Source organism: Dromiciops gliroides, chromosome 1 (assembly GCF_019393635.1).
Source record: "Dromiciops gliroides isolate mDroGli1 chromosome 1, mDroGli1.pri, whole genome shotgun sequence".
NCBI classification, from domain to species: domain Eukaryota; kingdom Metazoa; phylum Chordata; class Mammalia; order Microbiotheria; family Microbiotheriidae; genus Dromiciops; species Dromiciops gliroides.
The window spans coordinates 634,908,861-634,932,127 of record NC_057861.1 but is presented as its reverse complement, the minus strand read 5'-3'; the positions used below and the strand labels follow the sequence as shown (position 1 = coordinate 634,932,127).

General features: G+C 43.3%; 1 protein-coding gene across 1 annotated transcript in view; it reads right to left on the bottom strand.

Annotated features, from left to right (window-relative positions):
- Positions 1–357: 357 nt before the first annotated feature.
- The window catches only part of GTF3C1 (general transcription factor IIIC subunit 1), a 125,207-nt gene continuing 102,297 nt past the window's right edge, over positions 358–23,267 (bottom strand). The window contains exons 29-37 of the mRNA XM_043976649.1: positions 22,792–22,885; positions 15,277–15,449; positions 10,490–10,771; positions 8,466–8,722; positions 7,203–7,486; positions 3,675–4,269; positions 2,644–2,686; positions 2,184–2,376; positions 358–1,245 (exon numbers count right to left, since the gene is read on the bottom strand). Of these exons, the coding sequence (XP_043832584.1) occupies positions 1,024–1,245; positions 2,184–2,376; positions 2,644–2,686; positions 3,675–4,269; positions 7,203–7,486; positions 8,466–8,722; positions 10,490–10,771; positions 15,277–15,449; positions 22,792–22,885 (2,143 nt within the window). The 3' untranslated portion in view covers positions 358–1,023. The remainder of the gene's footprint in view (positions 1,246–2,183; positions 2,377–2,643; positions 2,687–3,674; positions 4,270–7,202; positions 7,487–8,465; positions 8,723–10,489; positions 10,772–15,276; positions 15,450–22,791; positions 22,886–23,267) is intronic.

The window sequence follows — 23,267 nt, the reverse complement described above, 5'->3', positions numbered from 1 at the left end:
GCATCAGAGTTTGAGGAGGAATCAGTTCATTCACTGTAACTGTATCCCCAGGCCCTGACACAGCAACGTTTAGGGGATGCTTAGTAAGCATTTGTTGACTGAGTAACTGTGGACAGGATTCCTATTCCAGTACTGGTGATCTTGGATAAGTCATTTAACCATTTTGAGTCTTCACTTAAAAAAAAAATCTGTAAAATGGGGGATTCCAAGATCTAGCCTACCTTCATCAGCATCACTGTGAGCATCAAATGTTACACAAACACATTGTAAACCTGAATGGCACGATGTTGATGCCAGCTGTTAATATTATGGGAGTATGCCACGATGTGGTGGGGACTGCACTGTTTCCAAAAGAGGATTAAGAAGAACTAGCACTCCTATGGGCCCCCCAATTCAATGAAACCAAAGCTTTTATACATCAGAACAACTTCATTTACAATAAAAAAGCACACAACTGCAGTGACTGAGAGAGCAATACAAGTGGTATAAAAAAGGTGGGTTGTGGGGATGGGATGACTTGGAGGGAGCATATATGTAGCATCACATATTTACATTCAACATCAGGCCCCATTCCACAGGTGAAACTTGGGGCTGCTCCTTACCAGCTCAGTGCATTAAGCCTTGGGACTAGCTAATAGAAGAAGCACCAAAGTGAGCCTGCTGGGAAGAGTGAATCATAAGGCTCTTTGGGGCTCCCTGGACAACTAGTGAGGCCCACTTTCCCCAGTAACATTCCTCAGAACTCTGACATTCAGAAGCTACAGTTTGAATTCCTATTCCCAAAGCCAGATCCCTCCCCTCCCTATGTGACAGAGGAAGAGGGTGCATGAGGCATTCATTCAGCACCTGCTGTTGGCAGCTGAACAAAACACAGTCTGGATGGACCGTGTTAGACTGGGCTTATATTAAGCCTGTGACCCCTCGGTGCCCCAGATGCTCCTACAAAGATATGCCATGAGACCAGCCTGGGGAAAGGCATCCTGTGACAGCGATGTTGGGAGAAGTAAATGCAAACAAGTCTTCTTACAAATGGATCATCTGCACCCATTTGTTCCAGTTCACTTCCTGTGGGAATACACGGCCCATGCGGAGTGTACAGTCTATGGTGGGCTCATAAAATATGGTCGGTCTCTCACTCACGCCAGGGGCCATCACCTCTTCTTCAATTGCTGGTTTGGAGAAAAGGGAGACTCCAGGTGGCTTTTTTAGAAAGAATTTTCTGATACAGCCAAGAACTTCCAGACCCTGAGAAAATAACAAAGACAGGCTTTAAGATTTTGTCTTTTAGACAGATTGGTGTGTCCCACTACTAGTCTGAACCTTTTCATCCTGTGTACTTTTTGGTCTGCTCACCCACAGACCCTCAATTTGAGGAGTGCTAGTCGTCATGCAGTCTCTCTCTAGATTATTTTTCTTTTTATATTATCTGAGTACCTATGCAAAGAGAACTTTTTTTCACGTATAAACTTGATGTTCACGGCACAGTGAGAAAAAGCATCCAACCTGAGTTAGGAATTCAAGTCCTAGTACAAGTTTCCCTCTTACTAGATATGTGGCTTTGGGAAAGTCATTCAAACTCTGGGCCTCAGGTCTTTCACCTGTCAAATAAGGGCCTGTGTGTGGGATGCTCACTCTTCCCCTCTGTCCTCCATCAGCAGAATCAGCTGACATTCACCTTCTGCCAGCAGAAGGTCTAGCCTAGTCCCTGCCACTGCTAGTACCTTCCCTCTGAGATACATGATACATATCTTTTAGGTACACAGCTATTTGTATGTTTTCTCCCCCAACAGACTATGGGCTCTTTGAGAACAGAGACTTGGGATTGTTTGGTTTTGCCTTTTTTTCTGTCCCCAGCAGGTTCTTACTAAATGCTTGCTCGTTAAGTGACTAGACTGGATGATCCCTGGATCTCTCAGTTCTGGCAGCCTTTGAATTAAGAATGTACTCATGTCAGAAGGACAGGTACTTGGAATTTTTTAGCCAGCACAGTAGATGGTCTGCACTGAATTATCCACATCCTCTTACTTGTAAGATGGGAGACCCAAATTGCTAAGGGACCATATGAAGTCAGAGAATTTGTATGTCTGTTTCCTTGTTCTCCAAAGCATGACTGAACCTAAAAGTGAGTCTTTGTCATCTGTGCTCTGGAGAACAAGCATCTTTTTCTATGCCTGTCTACATACCTGGAGAATCTCCAACACAGCAATAGGCTGCAGGACTCCTTGGTAGTGCTGCAGCAGGGTATTCTCAGGGATACCAGGCTTGGTCATGATGTGGTAGAGGACAGCTTCCATCATCCCCTTACAGACTGGCTTATTCAGATGGCCATCCACAATGCGCCAGGGCCTGCCAATGAAGCAGACATTCTCACAGTCCCTGGTGGAGAGAAAGAAGATAGATTTAGTGCTGATACCTGGCATTAATGTTACTGGTAAGTCAACATCTGGGGATGAGGAGAAAAACAGAGGGGAAAGGCTGTATGTGCTTAGTCTTGATAGAAGTCAGTTTTGCTTACTTGTTTTTCTTTGTTATAAGGGAATGTTCTATGTTAGTAGGCATGGTATGCTGGAAACCACCTTAGTTTGAAATACAAAAGGTATCAATGAAACCTAAGTGAAAAAGCAATCCCTGAATTCTACTCACTTTTCCCGGTTTGCTTGGGACAGGCTGCCTGCTCCAAGATTTTCTGTTAGGAAAAAAACAAAACACAGAGGGCATTACATATATACTTTTCCACAAGAACAAGAATCATTCCCCTTGGGCTGGTCTCCAGGAAGGGCTTGTAGAAAGATGGGCTTTGTGCTCATTACTAAGAATATGAACCCGAGTAATATCTCCGAGAAGTCAATAAAGACTGACTATCTGAAAAAGACATACTTAGGCTAACAAACATATGATAGGAGAGGAAGACTAGGTTATAATGGAGTAAGGAAGGGTAGGTGATAACATTTAAATACTTCCTTGTGGAAAGAGGCACTGCCTCAAGGGGTGTTGGCGTCTCAGGGAAGTAGTGCCTTTGGACATGTACAGACAAAATAAGAATATGCTTTGGGATTTTTCTGAATATAACATGCTGCTTAATAATGAAGTTTTGTTATGCTAACATTTTAGTTAACCTGAACCTGGGTTTGAAAAGCTGCGAGGGGCCTCTGCATGCCTAGCACCAAGGACGAATTGCCAGAAAGTGTTTAAGTAGGGTCTGGATGATGACCATCTGTCTGAGATGCAGTAGATACAGTGGGTAAGGTAAGACTTTGGATGAGATCCCCACCAAGGTCCCTCCAAACCGCTAAGATTTTATGCGTATCATAGGGGAAAGAGCACTGGACAGGTTGTCAGAAGGAGTCCTGTCCCAGATATTTATTAGTTCCATAACCTTAGGCAAGTCACTTAACTTTTCTAAGCCTGTTTCCTCTTTGGTAAGATGAAAATAATAAAAACCACCCTAACTCTTCACGGAGTTATTTTTGGGTTCAAGTGAGACAATGTATGTGAGCGTACTTTGAGAGCTGTTGAGCTGAATACAAAGTGATATATTAACAAGAAAATCTGAATTCTCTCCCACCATAACCCATGGGCTAGAACCTGGCCTGCAGTGGTAACTGAATAATCTGGGGAGAAAGAAGGACCCAGTGTCAATGTCAATTCAAAGGGTGCTCAAGTCGCTGCCACACCTTTTGGGTCCTCACAGCCCTCTGGGGCCTGGGGCTGGTTTCCAAGCTGCTCTGTGCCTGGGATTTCCAGACCACCGGCATCTGCCTGGCTGCCTTCAGGCCCTGGTACCCGTACGGGAGAGTCGCTTTCAGTTGATTCCGACTGAACTCTGGGTGCTGGAGTTTCTAGGGTTCTTGCTCCTCCGTCTTCGGAGAGAGCCCCCCTCTCTTCAGTTGGACTGGGGTAGTGCTCTAGGCGGACATCTTTCAGAACAGCCTTCTTTGTGGGAGGCTCCTTCATTCCTTCCAAATCAGCTTCTGTGCCCTCTGGAGGTGGGTCAGAGCCCGCGCCACTGTCGGGCAGCGCCTTCCTCTTGGTCTCCCGAGGAGCCAGTTCAGATTCCTCAGGGGAGCTCTTCTCTTGGGAAAGCTCCTCCTGGGTTCTCAGCTGCAGTTTCTGGCCAGGCTGGGGAAGATCCTCTGTCTGTACCTCAGCTTCCTCCTCCTTGTTCTTCAAGCGCACTGAGTGTAAGAGCCAGGGATCGGCAAAGATCATTGCCACCAGGCGCACAGTGTTGCCTCCAACTTCCAACACTTGGTGCAGAGCCAAGAGGTCCTAGGAAAAGCAGAAAGGCCCACCTTAGCGAGTATTTGTTGGCTGTCTTCTCTCCTTGATGGGACATAGAAGTAGGGCAGCCTAACTTTGCTGGACTGAGTTGGCCATAAGAAACCCAGTATGTGGAAGGTTAAAGGATACCCTTTTCACCCCCTGCTTTGGAAAGAGAGAATGAAGGCATTTCATCTCAATACCTAGAGTCAGCTCCACCTTGTCACTTCTTGGTTGGTCCTACCTGCTTGCCAAAGGCTAGGGAGGGTGGTGATTCAGCTTTTATTTTATTTCATTTTATTTATTTATTTTTTAATTGGCGGGGCAATGAGGATTAAGTCTCAGGGTCACACAGCTGTTAAGGGTCAAGTGTCTGAGGCTGGATTTGAATTCAGGTCCTCCTGACTCCAGGGCCGGTGCTTTATCCACTGTACCACCTAGCTGCCCCCAACTCAGCTTTTAAAAAGTTAACTTGTTTGATTTTTCAATACCAGCACTTTGTTCCCCATCCCTCTCCTGAGGCCCTCATCTCAAGGTGCAGACATATTTATTTTTAAAAATGAAAGTGGGGGCAGCTAGGTGGTGCAGTGGATAGAGCATCAGCCCTGGAGTCAGGAGGACCTGAGTTCAAATCCGGCCTCAGACACTTGACACCTACTAGCAGTGTGACCCTGGGCAAGTCACTTAACCCTAATTGCCTCACCAAAACCAAACCAAACCAAAACAAAAACGAAAGTGAATTTAAATCTGTTTTGAGAATTTAGTGACTCTACCTTGAGGAAATGGAGACTCTCTTGAGGAAGTGAGAATTGTAGCTTTGGCTAAGGGAATCCTGTTTATAACTAACACTAATGATCCATAAACATACACTTCCTATTAAAATCAGACCAGAAGGGAGGGACAGACTCAGTCATCATGAATTCCTTTTTTTTTCTTTTAATTGGGGCGGGGCAATGGGGGTTAAGTGACTTGCCCAGGGCCACACAGCTAGTAAGTGTCAAGTGTCTGAGGCTGGATTTGAACTCAGGTCCTCCTGAATCCAGGGCCGGTGCTTTATCCACTGCGCCACCTTCCTGCCCCTATCATGAATTCTTTATGTCCTGGATACATGCTTATTTTAAATGCCTTTTAAATAGGCATCAATCTATTTGCCCATCTAGAGGCAGGGGGAGGGATGTGATCTTCTCTGGGGGTTCTATTGAATCATAAAGGCTTTTAAGTCACTAATTGTCAGAGACTGGGATTGCTGGAGAAGAATACAGCAATACACGTAGTTTGGAGAGGTGGCCAGCAGGTGGCACAGACAGCATCCACTTCCTTAGCTTCTGGTCCTATAGTTCACTGTTTCTCAAATATGTAGCTAGGATGATGGGGCCTCATGGGAAGCATGTGGGCACCAACTGTACAGGTGGGCTGGGGCATAGGGTGTCTGTACCTGGCTCTTATCAGCTAGTCTGAGTTGGCTGCAGTGGGAAGGAAAGGAAGAACTGACCTGTCACCTTGTAGAGAGCCCAGGTTGGGGCTTAGCTGTCACTAGTCAGCTGTATGACCTTGGACAATTAAGTTCTCAGGGCCTCAGTGTCCTCATCTTTACAACAAGGTTGGAAGAAGTTATTCTATGTACCTCTAGTTAGAGTCCTATGTGGGAAAAAAGGCTTCCTGCAGTCTCTTGAGTGTTTTTCAATATGGACTGGTGGTTACAATATGGGAGGTTCACCACCTACTCACTCCCTATTCCCAGCTTCAGATTTCAGGGCCAGTAGTGAGAGCAGGTCATATGAAATCAATCCAAACTGTTCCCTGAGAATTTCAGATCTTTTTCTGGGGTTAAAGTTAAGATTCCTGCATCTCGAAAGGCCTTAAAACATTATATATACAGGATACACAAAAGAGAGATGATCCTAAGATCAGAGAAGAACTAAATGGTTTTATTTTTTTCTACTGCTAAGGATAAACAGTAGTTACTGGAATATTCCCTTTTCCTCCAATGTCCATGGAACATTCCCAGTCCTGATTAATCCAGGGGAAGGTAGAGACCCATTTTAAAAAATGTTCTGGGGGCAGCTAGGTGGCACAGTGGATAGAGCACTGGCCCTGGATTCAGGAGGACCTGAGTTCTAATCCAGCCTCAGACACTTAACACTTACTAGCTGTGTGACCCTGGGCAAGTCACTTAACCTCAATTGCCTCACCAAAAAAAAAAAAAAGTTCTGGACCAGTGAGTCCACCATAGGTACAACAGATCTGCAACTTGTCTACAGTCTCCCAGAATGCCTCGGATGTGAAATTGCTGTGGGGTACAGAACAGAGACTCATGTTGTTTTGACTTCTGACTCTCTGAAGCCCCAGCACAGTGTAAAAGAGTGATTTTTATCTGTAAAAATGATCACTTGTTGAGCAATTATTTTAAAGATTGTTCTTGCGGGGCAGCTAGGTGCTGCAGTGGATAAAAGCACTGGCCCTGGATTCAGGAGGACCTGAGTTCAAATTTGACCTCAGATACTTGACACTTACTAGCTGTGTGACCCATGGCAAGTCACTTAACCCTCATTGCCCTGGGGGGGGGGGGGAGAGAGATTGTTCTTGGCTTTGAATCTGGAAAAGCAGTGGCAGGTCTGAGAAAGGTTCCTTCTTTGCCTAAGGCCCCAACTGAATCCTAACTTTGCCAAAATGCTCCCTGCATAGGATGTACTAGAATGGCAATCCCGCCAACCTCAGACATCGTGAGCACTCTGCCATCTTGTGAGTCAGCACTGTGCTCTTCACCCCTCAACTACTGCCTTCACAAGCTGCTGTGCAGGAAGCATTTTGCAAGTGAAAAGTGCTACAAAAATGTGGGCTCTTAGTATTGAGCTAATATGTTTCAAAGAACTTTTGTATTTAGATTCCTCCAGTGGCCAGTTTACACTAAAACTGATCATGAAAACTGATGCCCAGCTGACCTGGATGTACTCTGGGAGGGTCCTTGTGCGCTCACAGTCTATCTTCTCTAAGCTGGAGAACTGGGTGCTCAGCTCCACCTTGTCCACCCCAAAATGGGAAGAAGCTGCAATGGTGTTTTGGAGCTCCAAAGCAGCTGACACATCTGCAGGTGTATACCCATTACTCTTCAGTTGTTGGACAAGCTCATCTATGTTGCAGGGATTTTCTTGAGTATTTATCAACCTGGTAAAAGTATCAGGGAGGCAGGTCACCCCAACCGTTAACTGATCCATTACAGACGTCACTGCAAAGAGAACAAACCGGATCATCATGGATGGAGCAGAAAATTTTCCAAACTATCACATGACGAGAAGCAGAAAGATTCCTAACTCTTCTTTTCTAAACTGGTTTGTTTACCAGGCCCTGAATAAACCTTGTACCTTCCTTCCTCACACTTTTCCTTGCCTTGCCTGGAATGTCCTTCTCTCTGATCTGCACTGAACCAAACCCGAGGCATGCTTTAAATCTCAGATGCAACTAACCTCCATTTCCTTTGTAAAACCTCCTGGCCTGCCCAGTGCAGTGTCCTCTGACCTCCTACAGCAATCACTGTCTATACAATCCGTTTGTCAATTGACTATATGTACTATCCTGACATCCATGATTAACATGAGCACAATCTCAGAGCTCCCTACTGTTCGTGTGTTTCTATCTTGTCTTCCCAATGGGCCTGTAAGTTTTGTGGGGCCCTGATCTAGTCTTACTGGCCTCCATATCCAGTGTAGGAACAGGGCCTGGTGCACTCTGGCAGCCCTCAGAAAACAATTATTCAACTAGATCTCTTCTGTATTTTATTCACTGTCCAAACATTTATTAAGTGCTGACTGCATGCATTGCTTCAAAGCTGGCTTTCTAAGAGGTTTTCAAGGCCAAAGAATTAAGTCTGAGGTCTGAGAAGGGTTTCAGGGTACAAAGATAAAAAAATTCTGTAAATCACCTGTCATTTCTCTCCAAGGAGGAAAAGCACCTAGGGCAAGGAATGAATTGGGGCAGGCAGACCAAAAAGTGACACCCCTCCCCCCGCCCCACACTTCATGTGTCTAGCCACACACTGCTTTGTCTGGCTGGCTAAGGGCACAGCCTGCCTCCCAGGATTCTTGCTTTCTGGCCCTGAGTCTGGAACACCTGTTCTTTCTGTGCAAGAAGTCCACCTGAACAGGAATGATAACATCAAGCTACTGGCTGTGCCTGTGTTCACAAAGTTCTAAGAAGGAGGCATTTACCGGGGAGCTTGAGGTGAGTGGGCAGTGGGGTACACCGTAGCTTCATTTTCATCTGGCAAGAATTCACCACAATGTTGTCATTGGGGTTCAGGTTCCTAGTGTTGACAATCCCAGGGGCATAGTAGCCCCTCATCAGTAAGTAGTTAGTGTGGGAAGCCTGGTGGGGTTTCACTTCAATCCTGCGTTTGGCTGCACCACCCTCATCCAGTTCTTCTTCTTCTTCATCGTCATCTTCCAAGCTACCATCCTTTGCCAAGCTAAGAGGGAAAAAAAAGGTATTTATCTAAACAAACTGCCCTCTTTCAAGAGAAGACTCAAAATGAACCATAAGAGAAGGGTCTATTTATTTGTTCTATCTCTTTTAGGATAGAAACTTGTTGAAGGTAAAGGCTATTGGTGACACTTAGACTTGTGATGGCTTAGTGGTCATCTAGGCTGGCCATCCTGATTACCATTTGTTTGAACTACTGCAAAAGTTTGTTAACCTCTTCCCCTAACTCCAATCTTTCACACATTTGCTAAATTCATCTTCCTAACACACAGAGACCATATTACATATCACATTTTGCTTTAAAAAAAAGCACACCATTCCATGGCTCCTTACTGCCTAGAGGATAAAGACCACACTCCTTAGCTTGACATTTAACTGTTCCAATCTGTGCCATGCAGCCTTATGTCACACTACTTCTCTAAACCAGACTGCTCACTGCCGCCTACATTAACGGCCTTCCTGTATCTCGGCCTCTGATGATACTGTGCTCTATGCTGTGGCACCTTTCAAGACCAACTTAAATGCTACTTCCTCCAAAAAGCCTTCCCTGATTTTCCCCAGTTAGAAATGATCTTTCTTTTCTTTTATCTTGAAAAATCACCTTGTATCTGTCTTAAGCATTTCACATGTTCAAATTTGTAATATAAGGGGACAGCTAGGTGGTGCAGTGAATAGAACACTGGTCCTGGATTCAGAAGTACCTGAGTTCAAATCCGGCCTCAGACACTTGACACTTACTAGCTGTGTGACCCTGGGAAAGTCACTTGACCCTCAATGCCCCTCAAAAACAAACAAACAAGGGGCAGCTAGATGGCACAGTGGATAAGGCACTGGCCTTGGAACTTCAGGAGGACCTGAGTTCAAATCCGGCTTCAGACACTTGACACTTACTAGCTGTGTGACCTTGGGCAAGTCACTTAACCCTCATTGCCCTAAAAAACCCCAAGAAACCAACCAAACAAATTTGTAATATAGACACACACACTCCCCCCCACCCCCCTCCATTACAGTGTAATGACTCTAAGAGGTCAGAAATCAAATGTCTTATTTAATCTTCATATCTGCCTCCAGGGCAGAGCACACTGTTTTGTAAACACTATGTCCTTAATAGCTCATGCAATTGAACAGTAGGTACTTAATGGAAGTCTACTGAATTTAAATACTTTTATCATCTGATTTTAACTTCAGTCTACCCTTTTTGTCACCTAGGTCCCTCTTATGATCCTCTATTTCCCCCTTTTAAAAAGTTCTCCAAATGAATAAACCTATAAAAACATGTAAACCCAACAGACTGTCCAATGAGACTCTGCCCCTGACTAGTGGTATGACCTTGGGCACTTCCCAGGTCCTCAGTTCCTCATTTATAAAATGAGGGGGTTATACTAGACAGATGATCTTTAAAGCTCTTTCAGGTCCTTAACACATCCTACATTCTAAGGGAAGTCATGCTGTTGTAGAAATAGCACTGGACTTGGAGGCAGCAGACCTGCGTTCAAATCCTGGATCTAACACTTAGTGGTGATGTGATCACGGACAAAGATTTAATCTGAGCTTTACCTCTATCTAATAAAAAAGTGAGAGTAGCACTTTGGGAGATGCGAAGGGTTCCAGAAAGGTGAATAACCATCACCACGACCCCAACCACAGCATTGCTGCTGCTGCTGTTTTCCTCTGGCTGGGGGGTGGGGCATGGGGGGTGTGTGTGCTCTGGAGGCCCCAAGGTCCTGGGCTATATGGCAACTGCCGGCCTTACCTCTTCATGACTTCATTCTCGACCATGGAGCTGTCCACCACCACAATCTGCTCAGGGATTCGCACATCCACCGCAAGAAGGCCCAGAGAGAAAAGGCTGAGAATGGCCACACAGTGGCCTCCGGGGCCGTCCAGTGAAAATGCCACCATGTCAGTCATAGCACTTTCTGGTTCCTTGAAGGAGAAACTATCTGGCTGGTCCGCCTGGCCAACAGCCTTGATTTTCTCAAAGAACTGGAACGACTCTGTGCAGACTGTACTGGGGAATCGCCATGTAAAAATCCTAAGCATTGGAGGGGAAGAAACAACAAATAAGGAAGAAGCAAGAAGAGAGCTTCAGGGTAGAGCTAAAGGGGGAAAAAAACTTATTTGGGTTTTAAATGAAAACAAATCTCAAATTCATATGGAGATGAAAGACTTTCTTTTTAAATCTCCTCTACATTTTCAGGCCCATGTCCCTTCCTACATGTGCAATTTGAAGGTTAAACGAATAAATGATTTCAAATCATGCCTGGTTTTCATCCTGCCTCTGCTGCTTAACATCTGGATGACTTTGGGCAAAAAGTCAACAATTATTCATTATGCACCTACTAAGTGCCAGCCACATGTGCTGAGCCCCGGGGACGGAAGGAAGGCAAAACCTCCCTGTGCTCAGGGAGCTCAAAGCCCAGTAGGAGAGACAACAGGCAAACAACCATAGACAAACCGTGTGTGTGTGTGTGTGTGTGTGTGTGTGTGTGTGTGTACGTGTACGTACGTACGTACCCACACCACCATGCCCTCCCACGTTTGAGAAATTGGAGATAAAAGAGGAGAGAAGGCACTAACATTAAAGGGGATGAGGAAAGGTTTCTTGCAGAAAGTGGTCATTGCTGAGACTCAAATCACGAGATCATTAAGTATGTGGACAGGAGTAAGGGATAAGAAGACCGGAAAGGTGGGAAGGGTCCAGGTTATGAAGCCAAACAGGATGTTATATTTGATCCTGGAGGTGATAGGGACCCACTGGAGTTTACTGAATTGGGGGAGGGGTGACATTGTCAGACCTGTGTTTTGGGTAAATCGGTTGGACAGCTGAGTGGAGAATGGACAAGGAATAGGAAGAGACTTGAGGCAGGGAGCCCCACCAGAAGGCTACTGCAATAGGAGGGCCTGCAGCAGGGTGGAGGCCGATTCAAGAGAAGAGAAAGGGTCTTAGACGAGAGTTATTGCAAAGGCAGAATCAATAGGACTTAACAGCTGATTGGATATGGGGGATGGTGAGAGAGAGTATCAAAAGTTACAGAGGTCAAGGAGCACTGAGATCAGGCCATTAGATTTGGCGATGAACAGATAGATCACTGGTAACTTTGGAGAGAGCAATCATTTAACCTCTCTTGTCCTTATTTTCCTCATCTACAAAACAAATGTGAGAGCTGATCATTTCTAAGGATCCTTTAGGCTTTAAATATATGATTCTGGTTGCTTGAATGAAACATTATTATGGAATTTGAACTCTAGTTCACTAAAAATTTGCTATTTAATCTCAGCTAAGCCTTTGTGGGTACATTTGATAATACTTTTATTCTTCCCTAACAGACTCACTTCTCACAGTGGCCATTCTAAACCTCTTCTCAGGCCTCCCACACCATCCACTCTACTTACTCACCTTGCCTCTTAGTTGAGGGACTCACCTTCTGCCTTATTGAGAAAAAAAGGTCACCCACCATGAGCCTCTGCTTTCTCTTAACTCCTTACTTTAAAACCTCTCTACCTTGTCCTCTTTTGCTCCAGTATCTGAGGTAGAGGTAGCTCTTCTCCTTGCCAAGGGTAACCCCTCTACGTGTTGCTTTTGTTTTCATCCTTTCCCATCTCTTTTGAGAATTTACTTTCTTAAGCATTTCCTTTCATGTTTCTGTTTATTGGCTCCTTCCAGGTGCCTATAAAATTTGCCAGGACTCATTCATCTTAAGAAACAAAAAGGAAGTTCTTCATTTTATCCTGCCTTTTCCTCAAGCTATCATCTTACACCTTCCCCTTTTTCTAAGCCAAACTAAAAGCTGTCTATATTTGGTGTTTCCGTTTATTCATTTACCACTCACTTCTCAAACCCTTGCAATCCAGTTTTGGACCCCACCACTCACCAAAATTGCTCTCTTCAAGGTGACCAATCACCTGTTGACTCTTTTTCCTCAGTCCTTAAACTACCTGATATTCTCTCTCCTTGGCTTTCATGACATGGTATTCTCCTAGGTCTTCCCCTTCCCCTTTTGAATGCTCTTCTCAGTCTTCTTTGCTAGATGATCATCCATGTCCCATCCCCTAAGTGTGGATGTCTCCCAAGGCTCTGGCCTGGGGACTCTTCTTCTTTCTCTCAAATTTCTCTAAACTAGGTGATCTCATCTGTCCCTATGTATTCAATTATCATCATTATCCATATGACTCCCCTATATATTCAGTCCTAATCTCTGTTCTGAATTTTAATCTTGTATCTCCAATTCTACCTCAATGTTCTATAGGCATCTCAAATGCAGTTTGTTCAAAAGAGAGTTCATGATCTTCCAACCTACTCCCTTCTTCACATTTCCCTATTTCTGTTGAGGGCACCATCACTCATCCAATCATCAAGGATCAAACCTCATCGATGCTTACTTTTTATTCCCAACAGTCAATCAGTTGTCAAATCTAAACAATTTTACTTCTATAATACCTCTTACATTTGTCTCCTTTTCTTCATTACATAGCACTTATCCTAGTTTTAACGACTGGAGTGATGCCATCTGCTGGACACTTACTGTAGGAAAGCCCCGCCATGAGGAGAAGGCCTCTGAAGGCAAGGCCATGCGGCTTTTCTTTGGCGTCAGGATGTGATGTTTGCTTGTGGGAGGAAGAGGGGGTGAGGCTGGTGCTCTCACTCTCTTTTGTCAGGACACTGGTGCAGAGTGGAGCGAGAAATGTGCTCTCCCTTTAGTAGATAGATGAATCTAGGCTTTTCTCTCTCTTTACCAAATTCTTATTCTCCTTAATAAATGTTTAAAAGTCTAACTCTTGCTAAAGCTTATAATTTATTGGCAACCACTCATTAGATATTTAGACAGACTAGCTAGAATTTTAGCCCCTTATAGATGGCTGACCACGAAGAGGAAATCTGAATCTCTATTTTCTGATCTTCCGGTTGGGTAAGAAATTTCCCCATCCCTGTCCCCTTAAATTGGAAAGTACTGCTAAATACCAGCTGTTTTCGCTTTAAATTTTCAAATGGGTTTTTTTCAACTCCCTAAGTACCCTGTTCCTGATTTTAGTCTGTTTAAGCAGACAAATGGGGGATAAGATCGTGTGAATGCTTTGTTTTTGTGAATTTTCTATTTTTATTTTTGTTAGAAGAGTGAGCAAGGTGCTCACACAAGGCAATATAAATATCCCCCCCTCTCCCAATCATGCCTTTTCAGAGAAACCTCTGACTCCTACAGCTTTTCCAAATTCTAACACTAATTGTTGCTTTAATTTTGCATGCCTGGAGGCAATGACCCAGCCTCTAGAAGCCTTTAATTGTTAGCATAGGGTATTATATTCTGTTATTTTTGACTGTTTCATCAAGGAAACACCCCTTTGTTTCTTGAAGAAACAAAGCAGGGGGACTATAATGATTGGAATGCTGCCATCTTCTGGAGACTTACAGTAGGAAAGCCCTGCCATGAGGAGAAGGCCTCTAAGGGCAAGCAAGGCCATGCAGCTTTTCTTTGGCGTCAGGAAGTGACATTTGCTTGTGGGAGGAAGAGGGGGCAAGGCTGGTGCTCTCACTCTCTTTTGTCAGGACGCTGGTGGAGTGGAGCTAGAAATGCACTCTCCCTTTGGTAGACAGACGAATCTAGGCTTTTCTCTCTCTCTTTACCAAATTCCTATTGCCCTTAATAAATGCTTAAAAGTCTAACTCTTGCTAAAGCTTATAATTTATTGGTGACCACTCATTAGCTATTTAGACAGACTAGCTAGAATTTTAGCCCCTTATATAGTTTAGGCACTCGTTACCTCTGGATTATAGTAAGAGTTTCCCAACTGGTTATCTTTGTTTCTAGTCTCCCCTCCCTCCAATCCATCTTCTACAGAACTGCCAAGTAATATGATCAGACTTGTGCTTCTTCTGCTCAAAAATCTATATGTACAAAAATATTTATAGGAACTCTCTTTGTGGTGACAAAGAATTGGAATTTGAAGGGATGCCCATCAATTGGGGAACAGCTGGATGAGTTGTAGTATATGACTGTAATAGAATACTATTTTGCTACAAGAAATGATGAGCAGGATGCTTTTGGAAAACCTGAAAAGACTTACATGAACTGATACAAAGTGAAGCAAGCAGAACCAGGAGAACACTATACATAGTAGCCGTAATATTGTACAATAATCAACTGTGAATGAATCAGCTATTATCAACAATACAATGATCTAAGACAATTCTGAAGGACTTATGATAACAAATGTTATTTACCTCCAAGAACTGATGGAATCTGAATGAAGATCAAAGCATACTTTTTAAAACTTTATTTTTCTTGATCTTTTTTTGGGGGGGGTGTCTGTTTCCTTTCATCATGATTAATAAGGAAATGTTTTACATGATTGCACATGTATAACCTATATCAAATTGCTTACCTTCTCAATGAAGGGGGAGCGGAGGGAAGCAGGGAGATGATTTGGAACTTAAAAATTTTTTTAAAAAGGAACATCAAAAATGTTTTTTACATGTAATTGGAAAAATGTAAAATATTAAGCTTCCCTCCCCCGAGTTCTGATAGATGTGTGGGCACTTACCTATAGTAGGTTTGCGACAGCTGATAAGACATGGGCACGAAGGGCAGAGCACGGCTTTTTTTGGGCCCCAGCGTATGGTTCACACGACGGCGATTCACAAGACTTCTTTTCTGACACTCTACAAAGGCCTTCACAAGGATGTGGTCCTTGTACTCTCGGTAGAGGCGGAAAGTCTGTAACAAAGCACATGCAGAGGATCATGAAAGCTAATGCCACAATGGTCATGGGATCAGTCTCTTCCACTAACCAAAAGCACAATGAGGAAACATCATTGAGCTCATCTTTAGGGACAAAAAAACAAAGAGTCATGTGATTTAAGAAGAATGGTTAGTCACTAACTCTGGACAAAATAAATTAAGTATCATCAATCAGCATCCCTTACCTCTGATTTCCAGAAAAGTGACATTTTGACCCTAACAGGTCATTCAGAGGAGAGCTCCCTCTCAGATCTTGAGGGGTTCTATGCACAGAGTGAGAGGGAGATGGATGCCCCACTATTTGCTTACATCTCAAAAGTCAACCAAGCTATCTGTTCTACCGAGGATCCAACTGTTGGTGAAGTTTATCATGGATCTTGGCAGCCAGTTTGGCTAGAATTTGAGAAAGAAAAACCAAAAGGATAATGGAACACAGTATTGTTTCTATAAATCAGTCTATAAAAATTTACTGATTCCTTCTCATGTGCAAGGCCCTGTTCTGGCCTTTACTTGATAATCATCTGAGCAAGAAAGGAGCAAAGGGTAAGAGAATGTTAGATCTAAAAGATAAATCAGACACAGAGGTTAAGTGACTTGTCCTAAGATCACACAGAGAGGAAGGAGCAGAGGAGAACTTGTCCTTTCTAATAGACCAATGTTTTCCAGAAGAATATCAGAAAGGATCTGTTGTTTTCACCACTGTTACTTAACAAATAGGAGAAGGATAAGACTTAGTGGGGACATGACCACTGTTTTCAAATGCTAGAAGGACTGTCATATGGAAGAGGGATTAGACTTTTTTCATTTGACCTCAGAAGCCAGAACTAGGACCAATGGGTAAAAGTTATGATGGATTTTTGTTCAACCTAGGGAAAAGCTTCCTAATAATTAGGAGTATCCAACAATGGAATGGGGGGGTGGTGCTGCTAGAAACTTTCTGTCACTGCAGGTCTCTGAAAGCTGAATGATCATTTGTATCAGGGATTCTGCTTTAGGTAGGGAATGAATTAAATCAATGGTATCAAACTAAAATAGAAACAGAGGTCACTAACCTATATATAAATAATTCCTGAGAGCCACATATTGACTTTAAAATGTAATGAATTTATCTTCTATTGTATTTTTATTTATTTTGTTAAATATTTTTCAATGACATTTTAAACTGGTTCAGGTCTCAGGAGTGTTGTAGGTTGCAGGTAGCCACCTATGGAGTAGCTGACTTGGACTGAGATCCTTTCCCAACTTCAAAATTTTATAAATGCTCCTAAGAGGCCAAGGCTAAGGATGCCAGGATTTCTGGTAAGTATTACAGGGATAGGGATTGCTGGGTTGAGACCCACCCATCTTACTTTGGTCTTTCTCTTACCTCTATTTCTTTTTTTTTGTTTTTGTTTTTTTTTCAGGGCAGTGGGGGTTAAGTGACTTGCCCAAGGTCACACAGCTAGTAAGTGTCAAGTGTCTGAGGTCGGATTTGAACTCAGGAACTCCTGAATCCAGGGCCGGTGCTTTATCCATTGTGCCACCTAGCCGCCCCACTCTCTTACCTCTATTTCAAGAATCAATCGACACCATTTACTCAATGTCTACCTATTACATATCAGGAACACAAAGACAAAAATGAAACAGCCCCTGCCTATTCTATTGGGGAGATGACAGGTACATAAATTAGGCTGTAGAAAATAAATACAAGTTAAAGTTGGTGGAAGTTGAAGGAATCATGAAAAGCTTTACGTAGAAAGCAGAGCTTGAGCATGGTTTTGAAGGAAACAAGGGATTATATATAAGAGGTGGAAGTGAGGATAGAGGTGAGTATATTCTAGGTATGGGGAACAGCTAGTGCAAAGATGGAAGATAGTAAGATGGGAGTGTTATGTGTGAGGAACATCAAGAGAGCCAGTCTGGCTGGGCTGCAGAGTGTGGGAAAGAGAGTAATATATAAAGCTGGAAAGATAGGTTGGGCTAGGCTATGAAGGGCTTTATAAGCCAAGTAGGAGCTTCTATTTGATCCTAAAGGTAATAAGGAGTCAGTAAAGTTTACTGAGTGATATAATCAGACCTTCACTTTAGGAAAATCATTTTGGTAATTATGTTTGTATAGGCTGGATTGAAAAGGACGGACACTTCAGGCAGGGTGATCAATAAGCTCAGTATTGCAATATTCCAGGTGAAAGTGATGAGGGCTTAAGCTAGTGTGGTGACAGACAGGAGAGGGATGTTGAGATTTGGTAAGTGACTGGATTATGTGAGGAGGGAGAGTAGGAGTTAAGCATAACACCAATGTAGAGAACCTTGGTGATTAGGAGGATGGTGGTACCTTGACAGAGATAGTGCAATTTGGAAGAGGAGTCGGTTTTAGGGGAAAGATAATGAGTTCATTAGTGGAGGAGATTTCTACAATAATAATAATAAATAATAAATAAGAACTCACTACTTTTCAAGGAAACCCATTCCAATTTTAGACAGTGCTAATTGTTAGCACGTTTTTTCTCATGTTGAGCCAAAAACTGCTGCCTATTAACTCCCCTTAACTGATTCTAGATTTCTTTCCTCTGGGAGAAAGCAGAGTCAATACAGTTTCACAGGTGGGCCCTTTAAATATCAGATTATCTTCTTCCATTTGCTTCAGTCCAATTTTTCTTCATCTGGTAGTTTTCAGACTTCTCGTTATCCTAGCTGCACCCCCTCTGGTCATGTTCTAGCTTACTGATCTCACTTTTAAAATGTGGTGCCCAAACTGGACCCTGTATTGCAGATATCAAACCATAGCATGGACTAATGGGACTATGAGCTCCCAGTCTACCTCCCCCACTTCCAGATACTAGCCCAACCTAAGACTGTATTAACAGTTCTAGTTGTCACAAATAACTAACACAAACAAAACAAAACACCCCCCCCCAATCCACAAATAACTAACACAAACAGGCATTACAACCTAACATCCACAGACACACATGGCAGAAACTATAGCCTCACTGGGAGAGAGTATAAACTCCACTTCTTCCCTCATCTCCCCCAGTAGCATTTCTCTGAACTTTGTGTCCTGAGATAGATTCTAAAGGGACATGCATATGGCTTTTGGATACTCTCCCTAACTCTTCATTAATGAGCTCTTTGATTAGGCCTGAAGGCGCCCCAGGAAGAGATGAAGGGTCCACTATGATGACCAAGCAGATTTCCCAAGAATCAGCTGCTCTGACATTTCTTTCCATATAACACAGAATTAGTTTTGGGATTTCATAAGGATCAGTACAGGAAGGAAGAGAGACATTGTGGTGGAATGGAAAAGTCACTAGACCAGGAGTCAGAAGACATGGGTTTTCTTTAGCTGCCAGGTACAAGGTGCATAACCTTGAGCTTGTTACTTTAGCTTTCTGGGCCCCAGTGACTTCCTCTAGAAAACATGGGGTTTGATCAATCAATTCATTAATCAACATTTATTAAGCAGTGTGCTAAGTGCTGGGGACACAATGAAAAGCAAAAAAAGTCCCTGTCCTCAAGGAGCTCACAATCTCATGGGGAAAACATTACACAAACAAAAATGTAGAAAGCAAGCTATATAATATGGGGATAAATAGGAAATGATAAATAGAAGGAAGGCACTGGAATTAAGAGGGGTTGGGGAAGGCTTCCTGCAGAAGATGGGATTTTAGTTGGAACTTAAAGGGAGCTTGGAGGTCAGTAGTTGGAGGAAGAGTGTTCCAGGCAAGGGGGATAGCCTGAGAAAATGACCAGAGCTGAGAGATGAAGGGTCTTGTTTGTGGAACAGGCAGGAGACCAGTGTCACTAGAACAGAGAATCCATGGTGGGGAAAAACATCGAAGAAGAAAGACTGGAAAGGAAGGAGGTGGCCAGGTTATGGACAGCTTTCAATGCCAAACAGAGCATTTTGTATTTGATACCTGAAGTGACAGGGGAGCCATTGGAGTTTACTGAGTAGTGTAGTGACATGGTCAGACCTGCCTGTGCTTTAGGAAAATCACTTGAGTGGCTGAATGGAGGATAGGGAGAAACTTGAGGCAGGCAGATCTACCAGCAGGCTATTGCAATAGTCCAGGCATGAGGTGATAAGGGTTTGCACCAGTTTGTGAGCCAGAGAGACTGGGAGGACGGCTGTTGCCTTCTACAGGAATAGGAAGATGGGGAGGGACTGGGGGAGGGTTTAGGAAGAAAGATACTGAGTTCAGTTTTGGACATGATGAATTTAAGGTTGTGTACTGGACATCTGGTTCAAGATGTCTCAAAGTCCATTGGAGGTCAGCAGACAGATTGGGGCAGGAAAGGTAAATCTGAGAATCATGAGCATGGAGCTGTTAATTTAATCTATGAAAGCTGATGAGACCACCAAGTGTAGAGGGAGGAGAAAAGATGACCAAGACAGAACTCTGAGGGACACCGATGGCTGGATGGTCTGATCTGCATCCAGCAAAGGAGAGCAGGACTGGACATTTAGGTAGACGGAAAACCAGGAGACCAATTAAAACTCTACCTCCTCCAAGAAATTCTTCCTTGACCCTTCCACCCTCAATCCTCCTGATGATCCTCCCATCAAAACAAAACACCTTTCAACTTTTGGACTTCATCGTGAATTTTAGTTAAATCTGTGGGGATCTATGGTCCTCTCATTTTATCCTCCTAATGTAAATTCCATGAGGGTGACAGCTCTCTTTTCTCAACTCTGCACCTCTTTTATCGCCAGCACTGTGCTCTGCAAACAGGATGTAATTACTAAATATTTGTTGAATCAGTGTCCTTTGAGCCACCATGGAACTGTGGAACTCAACCACAAAATATTTTTTTTCCTGCTGGGCTCCCTCTTGTGGCCAAAGCAACAAATATTTCCCCTTTTCCTCTATACACGCTGGCTTTAAATGAAAACAAAACATTTGTTCTAAAAATCCTTTTCCCAAACAAATGAAGTTCCTTGGCCCTCCACTTATCAAAGTAGTTTGTATGCATAAAGTTAAACTTAGAGGCACTGACCTTCAATGCTAAAACCAAATACAAAGTGAATCATGTCAGAGGGTTACATGTGATGACTTCTTGTATATAAGAGGAAGCAGGATACAGGGGACAAAGTATTAGACTGGGAGTCAGAACTCCTGGAATCAAATTCTGCTCTGCCACTTACTAGCTACATGATCTTGGGCAGATTGATCCACCTCTCTGGTGTTACCTCAGTTCCTTCACTTAGAAGACAGATAAGTTCCCTATCTACCCCGAGAGCTAGATCGGGCTATATATCTTGGACAGACACAACAAATTGACAAAGAAAGTTAAGGTAGACCCAAAGGCACTTGGGAAGTAGTGATGGATGTGAATAGGCTGAAACATATTACAAATGAAGAAGTGCTCAAGACAAGGGTTTTGCAAAAGAGGCCTGCAGAGAGAGGTGCTGCCATTAAAGAAGGCGGGTCTCTAAGGCAGTGAGAGTGAACAGTAACTTATAAGTCGTCTGTGTGTGCTATTGGTATCCATGCCTTGTGGAGAGACCCCCTGCTGAGGATTCCCAGGACTAGAGTCCTACAGGATGAGGAAGCAGGAATGAGTTTCTGTATCTACAGTCACAAACACCATTTAGCAAGAAGCACCAACTGTGCCCTCCATGACATGGTCAGACCTATACTTTGGTCTTTATACTGTTATATTAATGTTACATAGGTCATATGATGCTATGTTATTGTTATCTACATTTATGTGGGGGATGACTAGAAGCAGGCAGAGCCAATTAGGAATGCAACAGCGCATGTGGGAGGTGATGAGGGCCTGACTGAGGTTGCTGACCACGTCAGCCGAGAGAAGTGGATGCAGGCCGTTTTGTAGAACTATCCACATGGATGAGATCACATATCAAAGGGTTGTTGTAAGAAAAGTCACATATATCATTATCATGGTGATTACCGTTAGGATAAAGAAAGCCAGTCTGAAGTTTCCTCTGAGAGGTAAGACTGAAGAATCAACATTAGCATCTAGGGCTCCCTTTGTCTCCACCTACGTATTGACAAGACACACCATTATGACAGGTGGAAAATAGGTCTTCTTGAAGGAAGAGGGGGTGGCTTAGGAATCTAAGCCTTTGGGATAAGTTTAAGAAGCTGGGAGACAAGAAGACCCAAGAGGAGCCAGGTGAGATGCTTTCCACTCTAGGTATCTCAGAGATAACTGGGCTGCAGCATTGAGTCAAGTATCTGGGTCTGATTTACACTTCTGTAACTTACTTAGGCAACTCTCACTTTCCTCGCCTGTAAAACAAGGGAGTTAAAGCAGAAGATCCCTAAGGTCCTTCCGGCTCGAAATACTAGGACTTTCAAAATGTGGCAACTCCTTAAATGCATTCCTTCTATTGTCTCCCTATAGCTCAAAGGGGATTTAGAGCTGGAAGGGACTCTAAAGAGGGTACAGCCCAAGACCCTCATCTGACAGATGAGAAAGCAGGAGAGTGAGTATTTAAATCTAGGCTATTTGAATCCAATGTTGTTGTCCCCCCCTCCCCTCATGATGCCATTTGCAAAAAGGCCTTTAGGGAAAGGGGCTGGTAATTCCTTCAGGATGAAATGGGAGAAGAGAGATGATACTGTGCTTTTTGTCAGGGGAATAGGGAAGAGAAGGAGGATGGAAGGAGGGGGATTGACTTCCAAGAAAAAGAGCATGGATCTACACAAGGACAAAGGACGACCTGTGGCTCTCCTGGGATCCAAGAAGGGATTAAATGTGGAGATAACTGGCCTCTCCAAATCCTCTACTTTCCCTGAAAGCTGGTCTCTATTTAGATAATAACAAAAGTTTTTAAAAAGAAGGTAGTAAAATCTCTAAAGAGATAGGACTAGTCTGGTCTTGGAGCAAGGTTCCATTAAACACTTATGTGCTTTAATTTCCCCTTCCTCTTATCTTTTTCATTTGGGTATCAAAAAGAAAAATGAGAGGTCTTTTAAATTCTCTGGAAAAGGAGAAGTCTTAAGGCCCCCAGAACATTATATTTTTCAACACCTAACAATTCTGGGCACTAATATAAAAAACCCGAAGAACAAAAAAGAACAAAGGAACAAAAAACCTCCCCAAACTGGCTACTCATGCTGACTGCTCCTTGAGTGGCATATCTGCATCTCCTTATTTCTGTCCAATTTCTTGTCCTAAATATTGCTGCTATTCCTTTCTCTGCTGAAGTGCCGACGGACAGCCTACTGGACCCCAACTCCTTTTAGATCCCATGGGCTGGACAGTGATAAAGACACGGAAGGATGTAAATGGCAGCCTCCTCCCCAATGTTTGGAACCATAAGCAAATCCCACGCATAAGGAGGAAACGCCAATCTGATACCTACCTGAAATGACTGACACAGCTTCATCTGATTATCTGAGAGGGCCAACGTGCTCTGGATTAGGTTTTGCAGTACTAGAAAGTGAATATCATCCACACTGAAAAAGAACAGGCAGGTGACAAGACCATCAAACCTCTGAAATCAATACTGATACAAGAGAGTTAGCAATCTCACAAAATAACAGAGGTTCAAAGCAGAAAAAAATACTTCCTGGAACTGAATGTCCTTAGCTGACTGCCCTTTGCAGACAGAAATGTTTTAAAGTTGTCAATCAGAGCAGGTCAGAAGATGACACTGCCTTATCACACAGTCATCTAATGTAGTGACTATATTAAAAAAGATTTTAAAATAGCATTTTCTTTAAAGAGAAATGATTTTTAAGGCACACAATTTAAACATCTAAAATTGATTAGTTTTTAGAATTAAAAGAAAAATAGACACAATACAGTTTTCCTACGGAGAGGTCATGTGATAACAGT